General features: G+C 35.0%; 2 protein-coding genes across 3 annotated transcripts in view; one reads left to right on the forward strand and one right to left on the reverse strand.

Annotated features, from left to right (window-relative positions):
* Positions 1-1,777, forward strand: part of LOC125663764 (uncharacterized) — a 36,324-nt gene extending 34,547 nt beyond the window's left edge. Inside the window, exons 19-21 of one of the 2 annotated variants that reach the window (XR_007365642.2) lie at positions 551-597; positions 951-1,002; positions 1,230-1,367. Coding sequence is in view for 1 of the 2 variants with exons in the window: in XM_048896114.2 (XP_048752071.2) it covers positions 1,230-1,355 (126 nt within the window). In the remaining variant the exon portion in view is untranslated. Of the gene's footprint in view, positions 1-550; positions 598-950; positions 1,003-1,229 lie in introns of both variants that reach the window. The other variant, XM_048896114.2, reaches the window with a different exon arrangement.
* A 3,377-nt stretch (positions 1,778-5,154) lies between these two features.
* On the reverse strand, positions 5,155-13,908 carry LOC125663766 (serine/threonine-protein phosphatase alpha-2 isoform). Its single transcript, XM_048896120.2, has 7 exons — positions 13,685-13,908; positions 11,093-11,224; positions 10,280-10,510; positions 10,045-10,149; positions 6,617-6,840; positions 6,288-6,422; positions 5,155-6,088 (listed from the first exon to the last, which is right to left on the reverse strand). Exons 1-7 carry the CDS (start codon positions 13,737-13,739, stop codon positions 5,984-5,986), a joined length of 987 nt encoding a protein of 328 aa, XP_048752077.1. The 5' UTR covers positions 13,740-13,908; the 3' UTR covers positions 5,155-5,983.
* Between the last annotated feature and the right edge of the window lie 674 nt (positions 13,909-14,582).

Here is a 14,582-nt window from a genome sequence, read left to right on the forward strand (position 1 = left end):
CTGCATGTGTTCCGTCCACTTCAAAGATCACGTTGACAGAAAATGACAATCGCGGAAATAAAAACGGAAGTTTAATGACAAGTTGAATACTGAAGCCGATTATATTTGAGATGTAGTTTTAAACCAAAGAATTGCAAAATTTCCGGATTTTTTTTTTCCGTAAAAAAATAAAAAATTGGGTGGGCGGGGTTGAGAATCTAGAAATTTTTTTATTATGGCCTAATCCGACTACAGTGGAATTGTTCGTGGGGGCTCAATGTTCGTAGATTTCGTGGATACGTTTTACCCATAAATTTACGTCCCCACGAACTAGTGATTCTTTGCAATAGTTTTATAGTAAAAGGATTTATATTTTCAAAATGGCATTAAACCTTAAAATCCATGCATACGAACTACTAAATATTTGATTACCCATGAACATTGACCCCCTCGAACATTAATAATTTGTTAATAACTTTGTATGATCACACTCGCATATGTACCATTCACTAGAGGCAAATTCATCTATATATTTACATTCTTTCAATATCTTTACTGATTGAAATTATAGCCTTTTCCTCATGAACATGAACAATGTGGAAATGAATCTTAATGAATATAATAAATAATAATATAATAAAAGTACACTTATATAGCGCCTTATCTAAAAATACTCTAAAGCGCTGTACAACATACTAAAATTTACAATTGATAATTTAAAAAAAACCCATAGAATACACAACGAATAATCCTTACACATATAAGCATGAATGCAACATTATGTCATAATGGATAAAAAGTACAAATCAAGACAATTTAAAGTATAAAATATGATGCAAGCATACAACGTCCTAAATATATGAAAAACAAACAAGTAAAACCACTCAAAGGAATCTAAAACACAAATGTGCCCAAAGTTCATTAAATTCAACAGTACATAGCTATTTAAAGGTTATAGGATTGACAGAAAAGATGAGTGACTATTTAAACGGCTGGGAATTCCAACAGAAATGAAAGTAAAATGTAAATTTAAAAAATAAATTTCAGGTTTGAAAAATACATGCTGGAGGGTATGAACTGCATTGCTTCACACCAACATACTTTTCATGAAGTGCTAACACTTAGTATACTGGCCTAAAGTGTTGCAGCTAATTAATGCTCTCATGTATTTTAAAAAATGACATTTATTTCGTAATTAACAAAATATGATGATATCTGTGATATTTTTTGAGATTTGTTTTTTTCCATAGGTACAACAGCAAGGCAAGCTGATGACTGTATTTTCTTCCTCCCATTACTGTGGTGGATCCAACGAGGCGGCGTGTGTCCTGGCTGACAATTTTAAGTTAAGAATGATCCGAATAGATACCACCTGACACAGCATCCCATAATTTCCCAGTGTGACTTACAATCCCAGCATTCATTGTGCATCAAGTCCATGATCTCGACGAATGACAGGCAGCTGTTTAGAGAAGGCGATCTTATAAACTGGAACAATTCAATGTGACAGTGCGTTTTATGTGTTCCTGTGTGACATACATGTATAGCTCACATTCCTATTTGATATCTCTTTAAAGTGATTGGTACTTATATTTTTATCCATTTTTACCTAATTTGTACTTTGATACTTCAAACATTGTATGCAGTATTGTACATATATTGTAGTGTGAATGTGGCATGTGTTAAACAGCATTTATTCATATGAAGGACATGTATCAATATTTGTTTTATGTATACTGATCAATACATATTTGCTGATGTGTTAGATTGCACTAAATGATTAAATTGTGGTAATAGAGAACTTGTCCCTTTTCATTGTAAAGTGATTTAACAGTGCTTCACTGGAATAAAGAAAACTGTTTGTTTTGTTACAACTTGAGGCTGAACAGAATGAAAGAAAGAGTGAGCAAGCTCACATACCCCATGCTCAAACATTGCTTGACAATGCCTCAAATAATGAATGGTAATGCTATGCATTACTGATGGACAATCGGTTGAAAATCCTAATAAACTATAATTCATACATGTAACTAGATAAGGGGCATAACTCCCAGAAAAATTAATGAATCAGAATTTTAGGGAATATGCACATCTTATACAGTGTGTCCTTATTAACTGAAGAGTTTCATGAAATTCTGAAGGGCGGTCTCTGAGCTGTGCAGACAAGAACAGGACAGATGGGCTCGAAATTCTAAGTTCTATAGGGGCATAACTTTCACAAAAATTTCCCAGGAATATGCACTATTACAGTGTGTCCTTATTAACTACAAAGTTTCACAAAATTCTGTTGAGCGGTCTCAGAGAAGTTGCACTATCAATAGAGGGACTCGTTGCGTGGGGTATAATAAAATGGGTCAACTTTGCTCTGTTTTTCACAGGATTTTTTAAAAACCATTGCCACGATCCTTCATATATTTCTATACAAGTGATATACATGAGCGGATCAAAGGATCTAATTTTAATTAGTTTGGTCAGTTTCTAGAGTAGATTTTAAAAACAAATTTAACAGATTTGATTCAAATTTGGGTATATGTATATAATGAAGTATTAATTCCTGTCATTTTTATTGAGTTTCATTAATATTCAAGGAAATTATCGATATTTTCCTTTTACGGGTGTTTTTTTAACTTCCTTGACTTAGTCATTTTCTTTTAGATTTTGTAATATGTATGTTAATTCTTTCAGAGGCTAGCTAGCTACTGCATTAGTTAAGGAGAGGGTACAAATTTTACTATTTCCCACCATTCAATGTGCCCTGCTGGGGGCATTAGTCCCACTAGGCAGTTCTAGTCTACCTAACTGGGCAGAATTTTCGTTATTGATAATTCTTCAAAGACAGCAGTTCAGGCACAACTAATCGCACTTCATTTTGGCCTCGAGTTTACAAATCATATCATTTTATCAGATTCCTTCACGCAACTGTTGTATTCCCAAACAGGAATTAATTCAAATTTAATAATTGTTTAAAGGTAAATATAATTTGACGTGCGACTTACCATATCCGGCTCACTGCAGGAGTGACCAGTTAGCAGGGGATGCTCGCTCCTCCTGGCCACCTGATCCCACCTCTGGTGCATCCAGTGGTCTGTGTTTGCCTGGCCCTTCATTTGTATTTTTATTAGGTCTAGTTAAAACCTTTTTCGTTTGTCCTAAGGAAGGGACGGTTTATCGAATTGTTCATATTGATTTTTTTTTTAATTTGACCTCCACTATATAAACATTGTGGATGTAGATGATTATAGATTAAACTGCGTTAACTACACATGCATTGCTGAATTATGACAAAATATCGATATATTGTTACAAATATCCGCACGCAGGTAGTTGTCAGATACTATCCCTCACAGGAGAAACTAAAAGCAATGCAGTCCTTACACATTTCAGAAAGGAAGGGCATTTGTAAAGTTGGGGGGGAAAGTAATGCCTGTAGCAACAAGTTGTTGCAGACTCTCTCAGTGGCATAAAATGACCCCCATGTTATTTAAAATTTTCAAATACTTTGCAGACTCCCTAAGTGGCATAAAATGACACTTTGATGTGTAAAATTTTCAACTGTCATTGAGAGGGGGGTGGGGAGAAGAGTGTTTGCAACTACGCAACTTTCCTCAGAATCCGTGAGCTAGATAGTAGCTATTTTTGTATTTACTGGTTCGTGTATCGATACACATTAAGCAGTTTTATTTAATTTACAAAATGTTAAAACCATCATGTTTGAAGCAAGTTTTTATCCTAATGTTTAAGTAATACCAACATGCTCATCGGAGTAATGAAATTTGAAAAGCAGACCAATCAGACACGCCCCGTTAAGGAGCGTTAATCAGTCACAAAAACCGACATTATCAGTTCTGGAAACTGGATGTTTCACTAAAATCAAACATTTGTACCAATATCGCAGCACCTACCCTGCTTTTCATCTTTGCTAGCCAAGGGTTTACGATCCGCTCCGCTTCTCTACAAAGAACCCTTGGCTAGCAAAGATGCCTGCTTTTCTAATCCATATAATTTTGAGTTAGAAAACAAACGTAATTGGCTTGAATGACGTTCATTATATCAAAGTATAATCCAATTTCTTAAGTGCACCGCCACGGCACATGATACGCCCGTCACATATTGTTAACAGTATAGATTGTACCCATTAAAACTTATTAAATGTCACAGTGACCTTAAAGTAGGATGCGACACACCTTCTACCTAAGATGCATTAGTTGACCAATTTTGGTGATTCTAGGTCTAATAGTTTTCAAGTTATGAGCCGGACAAGTTTTTGCCATATATGGCCAGATATATCTACAGACAAAGTTTGATGATTCTAGGCCTTGTAGTATTTATGTTACGGGTCGGACAAGAAAAAGCTAACAGACGGATATCTTCTTAATGAAAAGTCACAGTGACCTGGTTTTAATGTGCGACACACCTTCTACCCAAGATGTATCTACAGACAAAGTTTGATGATTCTAGGCCTTGTAGTATTTAAGTTACGGGTCGGACACGAAAAAGCTAACAGACGGACGGACATGAACGCCATACCATAATACGTCCCGTCTTAAGACGGGCGTATAAAAATCAATTTGGCAGTTAGTAATTTTATTTTCTTCCATACAAATTGTGTTCCAAGTTGGAAGTTACACAAGAATTCTCCTGCAGTATGTGAAAACTCACAGGACATGTCACATTTTTCACTTTATGACAACTCTGGTCCTGTAGAAGACTTAGTAGGAAATTGACTCAAGTCAATGAAAGCATCCACAACCACTTTGGGACTCCAGTACCACAAGCTGTGTCAAGACCGTTGTTGTGGAATAAGCAGATGACGAGTATACATAACCAGCAACGAGTTTAAAGAAATCAATTGTTAATCCAAGTATGCAGTGCATGGAAAGTTCTGAATCTAGTATATCAGTAAATGTTGAAAGTAATTTTAATGGGAACATATACCCCGGGGACCTCTGTTCGGGGGAGATAGGATTCATGACAGGAGCTCTCAGTTTATGACGATTTTCCATCTCCAAGTACCCTTTCCTTTCAAATTCCAATATACAAGATTCAATAAAAAATGCAGAATGGAAGAGAGGTATGGACCCATTGTCTTGGAGGGTTGGCAGAGGGCACATTCCCCACCCAAATCTGTCCGTGTGTAGAAAGCATTGACTCAATCTCTGAATTACAACACCACAATTAGAAAACATCCTTTATTTGTTCTTCTATCATACTATTAAAAATTTTCCATCCACAGCAAATTCATCCTTACAAGATGCTTCACTGTAGGACATCCTTATTAACACGGAGTGAATGTATCTGTTATTTAGCTTACCTGCAATTTCATTGTACATGTACTATAACCAGGAATGCAGTAAAATTACAATGATATTAATACAATAAATATTGAAAAGAGAATTATTTACAGACAATTAAAAAAAAATTACTTGTACTCGAGATAAAAATATTAAAGTGTACAGTATTTATCTACAAGTATCAAGAGTACAACAACTTTACAAAGATAGCAATTCACAGAAAAACACAGCAGGAAATGTGAACACTGGGAGAAAGCAGAAGAGCCCAAGCTTTGCTATATAACAGGTGTCTACATGTACAGCCTAATCTTTCTCTCTCCTGGTTCACATTTCCGTCATTACTTTATTGTCAGGTGCCCTGACGATTTGCTCCTAGCTCTTACATATATGTATCTACAGTACCAATTACACTACACAAAAAGCTACAATTATGTCCATTTTTTTTTCTTCATATGTACAACACATGTAAATACAGATGAGTAGTCCCCTATGTCTGGATTGCCATGAAAGAGCTTTAATCACAATGTATTCACCAATAACAACACTCTGTCGGTCTTAGTGAACCGTCTTATGTAAATAGCCAAATTACGTTGCTGTTTGATGAGTACTGTGAAATCGCATGATACTGGTGATATGGTGTTTACATTTCAGTGTGTTGTAAGAGCTACACTAAAAACATGATGGTGGATCCTTATTTTGACAGTCTCAAAATCCTATATTTTCCCTTTGCCCTTGGCCTGGCCCCTAGGGGGAGTGACAGGTCGACCTGCATTAAGTCCGCCATATGGAAATTTCTTTTTGTCTGCGGGTTTAAGTATCTACAAAAAAAAAAAAGCCAATCTAATCTTTAAAGCACAACCACAAAATATTGCACATCTTGTTAATATAGACCAAGCCTGCTGTCCAATCCCATTAATTTATTGAAGTATTGTTTAAATCGAAAAAAAAACCTAATCATGCTTTCATAAATAACATGCAAATCATTAATGCAAAATAAACACAGCCCAATATATTTACCTGGAAGGAGCACATGAGTGTTTCATCCACACTCATCATAGCACCTGCATTGTCAAATTCACCACAGTAGTTTGGTGCAGAGAATAACGTTACAAGCTGTCGTTTCGCAAAGAATTCATATCCATCTTCTACCACCTGTTACAATGGTAAATCATAAAAAAGAGTAATACAAAGACCACTATCCACATAAAACAAAAAAGTTCAACTTTTTATATACACAGTGATCAATTCTAGACATCTATTCACTGTTAATCTCAATAGATTCTTTTGCTAAATTAATTATACATACTTTAAAAACAATAAGGAAAGAAAATAAAGACATGACAAACCTGATGAGCTCTACAAATAAGGTCAAGGTCATGTTTGTGTAAGAATTTGGCAACAACTTCAGCCCCAAATGTGAAGGAGACTCCTCTGTCATTTTCTCCCCATCCCATAGTCTCTTTGTCAGGGTCAGACCACAACAGGTCACATAGGAGACCCTGGTCGGGAACATCAGTTGGTCTCATGATTCGTCTGATTTGTTCCATAGATTGCAGGTCTGGACTTAAACCTGTGAACAAAGGATTTAGAGACTGAATACACAATAGCATGCAAGAATAACTAGGACTCGATCCATCCAAATCCTGGAATCAACTAAAATAAAATGCCCAGGATGACACTTTATCCCCTGCTCTGATATAGGTCATCTTCCTTCACTACAATAACTACATTATCTTTAATCTGTGTTTTTGCTTCATCATCATATATAGTAACCAGGTTAGGTTATCATTATTTGGCTATCAATCACTTTTAAATCAGGGGTTCAAATTCTCCTTGAATTCACAGGTTGAGTGACTTCCAAGCTTGTAATATTCACTAAAGCTTGGTCTGTAATCTCTATTTACTGGTCCAAAGGCAATCTTAAACTGACAGAGGAAGTACTGTATGTTACCCATTTTTGACCAGGGGTATGAAAAAAATACAAAAAATGTACTTTTCCATGCAAAAGAGGAAAGAAAAGAAAAAGCTACAAGTTAATCACCTGTATCATGTTCATGATAAAAGTTAGGGGCCAATATGTGTGAAACAACCCATATTAATTTCTCTGCACTCAATTTACATGCTAGTACAGGGTTTGACATTTAGTCTTTTGAGCAATAGGCCTGTCGGGCTACTTCAAATAATTTTTACTAGCCCTGACTTTGCATTCACTAGCCCTGACCAACCAACCTTTCCAGAAAAAAAAATTAAATCAAAACAGTCTGATGGTTTCTTCATTTAATAATCTATTTAAATACTTTTAAATGTTTAACAACACTTTCTGTGTTAAATTTAAACTAAAATGTATTCAATTAATGTCTCATAAAAATCTTTAGTCTCATCAATGATGCTTTTAAAACACAACTTTTTCTCAATCCGTTTCTTTAAATTTCACCGGTGCAGAAATTTTTCAGTCTCTTTAGAATAAAACAACTGCAATCATTTTTTGGTTTTCATAAGCCCGCTCTGTTACTTCCCTACCTTTTATCTTTTACTATTGGAGCATCTTAGAACCCATATTGGAATAGAGACATTCCTGCTCATACATGTATGTCAACACAGAAAAATAGCTGTTTATGACATTTTTCATTTGACAAAATGACAAAAACTTTCTCACATTTCATTAAAAATAAACTGTTTTTTATAATGAATTCAATTTATATTCATTTAAAACAAAACTTTTTCACACATTCACATTTTTAACTAAAAATAGAGATTATGTCATCACATGGTTTAACTAAATGATAGGTATTGCAATTTTTTTTTCTTTTTGGTTGTATAGGATAAAAATATCGTATGGTTTAAAGTTGTTCATTTCTTCAACATGACCAGTCAGACTGGTAAACCAACATTTTACCCGACCGGACCTATCATTTAGTAGACTTGGTCGGTTGGATGTGCCTTAGTGTCAAACCCTGTATTGACATCTCCACTGTCAGAGCAGTTTATTCTCATCGATCTAACATTCTGAATTTTTTTTTTATTCCACCAACATTATCATTTTCACACCTGAGTGATTCCCTTTTCATAGGCTACAGCTTTTCTCATCAGCAGGGTTAATATTACCCGAGATAAGATTAGATAAGAATATAAATATAATATCAGGTTTCTCATTAGATTTAGAAGTTGGGGGGGGGGGGAGTATGCTCCCAGAATCGGAGATATAGGGGTGTAAAGTTTTTGGCTGTCAGTGGCAAAAAAATTTGTTTCTTGAAGCAAGACCTTTCAATTGACACCAAAATATTTGACCTTGTGACCTTAACATTGACCTTTGACCTGATTTCACTGTGTTGCAATCTGCTGGCATAAGTGTTTCACAAACAAATCTTGTTATCTGTAGAATTTCACCAAATAGGAAAACACAGCAGATACCGACAAAATAACCTGTGTTTGCTGTGTGCTCAGCATAACAATTACCCTGGAATCTGATTAGTGGTCTGCTTTTCAACACATTCGGTAATGAAAGAGATAGATCTATACATTATAAAACTATAACAGAAGCTTTTAATAGAGGATATGTAACACATCATGCTATGCTGCTTTTGACGGAACACTAGCCATAAAGAAAGCAATGACTGAAGTTTTAATACTTGAATTGTCGCATTCAACAGCAGACACACTAATGAAAGCGATTAGCTGACATTTTTTTTCATCTTCCAATATTGAACCACCTACTCTTTCAAACATGATGGGCAGCAAGCAACCAGAGTAAAATGATGAACATATTCATCTTAAACATAGCATCAGCAGTGATAGGGAAGGCCATGAGCCATAGTCCCATTCAGATGAAAATTGGTGCATCAGAATGTCTAAGCCATGCACCGAAGTGCACATTCAAAATAAATTGTAACATACGTTTTATTCTCGAGAAGTGAATCGAGTATAACTTAAAATTTTTATACTTTTGTTTTTTATCCTTATGGATTCTGATACACGAATCTTATTGGTTGAAGTAATACAAATCAAAATCGATAACCAATAGACTGTTTCCTCGTACAACACTTTCTTGTCTTCAAATAAGACAAGTAACATGTTTACTTTGAGCATATCAGGGAAATGCCCCCTAAGAAAGGATAAAAATACACATACACCCCAACCACTTCTAAGATCTGTAAGGCCAAGGACAGGTGTAGAAACAACAGAAAATGGGAAAACAAATGATGAAAATAACGAGAAACCGTCATCAGATACTGATAAAAGCAATGATAACATTGAGAAGGGGAAATAGAGCTGTGGAAAACACTATGATCATATTGTAAAGACAATAAAATAACAATAAACATAATGTTCCACTGCATATGTGTTATTTACTGAAAATGGTTACTCAAAATATGTTGATGACCCATTAAATGTGAAAATGGCCCATTGAAAATTTGAACCGTGGGGCTATTTTGGCCTACCCAATCACTGCATCAGTATTAAAAAAATTTTCTTTATATATGGTGCATTCGAATTTCATGAACAATTTTCATCATCCATTATTCAAAATATTTAACAGAATATCAAAAATTAGGAATACTATATGCACAATTTAGGCAACTACACATACATTCCCATATTCCCCTGTCTGATTATGAATTCTACTTGTAAATGGCAAATGGACAACCATTAATGTCAATCCTCGGTGTGTAATAAAAGTCACCCCAAATAATTTAGGAAAAAATACATGTACATGAAATTTTTGGTTTGCTAATTTCTTTAATACATATTCAACATTACAACCATCTCCACTTACCTCCATGACAACAGAATATTTTTTCGTCAATAATGGCTGCAATTGGTAAACAGTTGAAGCAATCTGTGAATGTCTTCCACAACTTTATGTTGTATCGTCTTTTACCTTCATGAAAATAAAAAACATTTTTTTAATTCCCAAAACTTATATACATATACGATATACAATGAAATGCATCACCTATTAAGTAAACATTCTCATTTTTCAAATCAAAGCTAATGGGAAGGAAACCTACATTCATCGTAAAACCCATAGATTCTGTTGATGCTTGCACATTCATGGTTACCCCTGAGGAGGAAAAAGTTTTCTGGGTATTTGATTTTGTAGGCCAGGAGTAGACATATTGTCTCCAGTGACTGTTTTCCTCTGTCTACGTAATCTCCTAGGAACAGGTAGTTACTCTCTGGGGGGAATCCACCATACTCAAACAGACGTAGTAGGTCATAGTACTGACCATGGATATCTCCTGTAAAATGAATAGAACATAGTACTGACCATGGATATCTCCTGTAAAATGAATGGAACATAAACAACATATATCTATCGTTTTATACGCCCAATGCTGGAGTCTTAAGTGATGCCTTAGTTCTTAACTGCTTTTCATGTCAAAATATACTCTACTTTCTTTAAATATCTTTCAAATTACAGATCCCCCCCCCCCCCCCCCCCCTCATTCTTTGAATAACTTGGAAGATGTAAACAAAAAAAAAGCAAATCATTCATTTTAAGATACAAGTTATACAAATGCATATGAATATCCTTAATACACAACATGCTCACAAGAATTCCTATGGAGTGTGCAAAACAAAATTAGTTGTATGCTCACATTCAACATGTTTCAAGTTTGTATTAAAATGCAAGTCTCAAGACTCAATGATCATTAAGAAATATCTCGCAGTAGTGACAACCCTACACAAGTCATGAATAGTATACAAAATCTTGATGAGTAGTTTTTTCTTCCTCATTTATAGTATCATTGTTTACTTACACTATATTCTAATATTTCTTTTCAGTGGGAGTGACAAAACAGGTGACATTCTCCACTTACCACATATTTTCAATGGTGCTTCCAACTCCAATAATATAGGCTGGCTCAGAAATATTTCACGTGATTTTAAACAAAGACCACGGATTTCTGACTCTGTCAGTTGAACATTCTTTCCAGGCCTTGATCCTCGAACTACAAAGAAATGGGTTACAGTATTTATTGCATTCAGTATGTCACATCAAAACAAATCTCTTAACTACATTTGTTAGCTCTTGGAATAAGTCAAGCCAGGGGAATAACTTGAGTAACTGTTTGTCTCATCATAAATTGTTCTGTCAAAGAATCTCTCAGCACTTTATCAGGTTGGGCACACTTTCCCTATAGCAAGATCTTGTCTTTAAAACATTATAATCCCTCTTTAGCGGGAAATTAAACATAACCTTAAACAGGTGATTTGGTGTTTTGATTGAAAATAATGACAAAAAAGTGTTAATTTCAGACCGTGCCTTTGGTGCAATTTTTTTTTTAACGTATGGTGCATAAAAGGTGCAACACGTGGGCCCTGCGGATGCACAGGTTTCTGTTGGTCCACCTCAATTTTCAGATTTTTTTGGTTTCGTATCCGGACGCAGTTCCGTTATTTAGAGTGCTAATGACCTTGACCATTTTATAATCAGCAAACATGTCAGACAAACACAAGCAACAGTCGCGGGACACGGTGGTTTCCACTGACCCTTCTAAGTTCTGACGACACGCAACAAAGCACGGACGGAAAACAAATGGGCACAGCCATTGAACCTGAAATTCGGAAAACAAATGGGCACAGCCATTGAACCTGAAATTCTTTTTTCAAGTGAAATGGAAAACGGAATATCCGTGGGTGGTTTATGATTCTGCTAAAAACATTTTGCAGTGTGAACTTTGCATTAAAGCTAAAAAGCACAATACCTTCACAGATACACAACATAAAACCAGATTAACTAATATGTTGGTTTGATTCCCTCCCGTTGTCTGAAAATGGCCCCCTACTTTACTACCAAAGGGACTTTTATTGACCCCCTATTTTCTGAAAATGAACCCATTTTACTGTGAAGTAAATGGATTCCCCAACCCCTTCCCTTGCAGTTTTCTAGATTGAACACCGGCAAATTCTGTGGAATGCTTAAAAGTGTGACACTTGACGCGAATTGTTTTAATAAAATGGACAAGTCAAAAAATTTCATATTAACTTTGCTACGTAAAAAGGGAAGGAGGCTGAAATCCAATGCACATTGTGGGTGTTTTTTTAAAATTCATATATATTTGCTGAGGTACAAGACATTTTAGCACTGTTTCTTCTTTTCATGTGAAGCATGAAGATATGTATTCCTTGGGAGGGATAATCATATTTTCGTAGGAATATCTCGCTGTAGGGGAAGTGTTCCCAACCTGTTAAAGAGACAGGGATGTGACTGAATTCCTCAGAAATCAGAGGAAAACTTGTCAAAAAGGGAGGAAAACACATCACCCTACCTGGAAAAATATCATTTTCTGCCACTTTAGATCAAATCCAGTGTTTCATTTTTTCGAAAATTTAGCAAATCAGAGGATTTCCTCTGAAAAGAGGAAAAATCACACCCCTGGTGAGAAGTGTCTCAAGCTCAACATAGTCTATAAACAGGTTGGAAACACTTCCCCATTAACGAGATCTTGCTAAAATGCGGTTGTCCCTCTTTAGCCAGAGAGTAAACATTACATAAACAGGTGTTTTGGTGGTTTTATTTAAAATAATGACAAATTCCTTGCAATGCTGAATAAGTGGACACGCACTCAACATGAAGCGAATTGCCTCTATAAAATTGAGAACAGTCAAAAAATTCATATCAACGTTAATGCGTAATAGGGAAGGAGGCTGAAATCCAGTGAACATCGTGAGTGTTTTTGTTTTGATTTTTATATCTGCTGAAGTATCAGACATTTCAGCACTTTTTCTTCTTCTCATGTGAAACACGAAGAGATGTACTCCACAAGTGTTTTTCTCATTTGTACGGGATATATTTACTCTCGCTAGAGAGGGATAATCGCGTTTTAGCAAGATGACCTCGCCATAGGGGAAGTGTTCCCAACCTGATAAATGCAATACTTGGTTTCTAAATTGTAATTTCAACTAAACACTAAATATTGAACTTACTGGATCAGAAAGAACTTTGAGGTGATTGATAATAAAAGCTGATTTTTTCTTAAAACTCGGGGGTGGTACGGTATAGATCCGCAGTTTTCCTTGCACATTGAATGAAAACTTGTTCACAACTTTCGTTTTAGAATTTCAAGTTGACAACACCTCGCAACACCACACCGATATGACAGAGAGTAGTTTTTAATTACATAACAACGAAAGAAGACTATAAATACTTTGGTATTACGGTATACTCTTGCTTTATCAGATATCATATCTAAAGCAACAACTTTTTTAACAATTGAAAGGGATTTGCGACCAAAGTGCGCAAGAATAACTCGTTTATAAAACACACACACACACGTACATTAAAAATCTAAATATCGTGTGAAATCATTTGACGAGTATATTTTGAACTGCACGAAATTTAGCATTTGTTTTATTACGGAAGAAACTACTTGAAATTATTTGACATATATCCAACAACAAATACTTACCTTCCAGTAACCTTGCTATAATACTGTCTATATTAAGTTTATCTGTATCTGCCATAGCAGGAATGCCTTAACTGCAGTTTCAATATCGTATTCAACAGTAAAGAGCTAAAATAAAGCAGATGATGGTGGATTTTATCCAGTTCCCCCCTCCGATCAAAACAAGAAAGAAAATGGCGGACGTAACGAAGGATATTTGCATGATAGGTCGTTCATATTCTATTCGCGTGTCACTGACTTTCCTATATATAGTGTACTGTATTTACGTTTTTGACCATTTATTATATTTCTAAGGTAATTAATGTGTATATTGTTGCAGATTTGTTAAATATCCATTCATAGAGAGGGACTTCCCCCTAAAAAAAAAAACACAAAAAAAGAAAGAAAAAAGAGAAAAAACCAACCAAACAAAAAACAAAACTAAACCAATATATAAAATCCATATATATAACATAGAGTTTATATTATATTTTCCCCTGACTAACTTATGATTAAAATATATTCAATGATTTAAAAAACAGTAGAAATATTAATCATTGTAATATTATATCAGGGACCTATATCATACTAACTAAAATTTCAGCATTTTCGCCGTCCATAGAAAATATGGATGGGAACATCAATGGAAAATTTTCATCTCATCCTTTATTTGAAATAATTCATTCTCTTTCTCTCTCTTCTTAAAAAAAATATTCCCATATTATGGGCCCTAATGGCAAATAAACACGACTCCCGCCGTTTCGAAGGCGTATGAATTTATAGTTTCATAGGGATATAGCAAAATATAGTGCGTGTGTGTTTAAACCCATTTTGATTTGTTTTAACATGTAATGATAAAGTTTACAAGCATAATTTAGTGTACCCATTATATTTAAAGACTATTATGGAATTCATTTGAAAC

This window comes from Ostrea edulis, chromosome 1 (genome assembly GCF_947568905.1).
Source record: "Ostrea edulis chromosome 1, xbOstEdul1.1, whole genome shotgun sequence".
Classification (NCBI taxonomy): domain Eukaryota; kingdom Metazoa; phylum Mollusca; class Bivalvia; order Ostreida; family Ostreidae; genus Ostrea; species Ostrea edulis.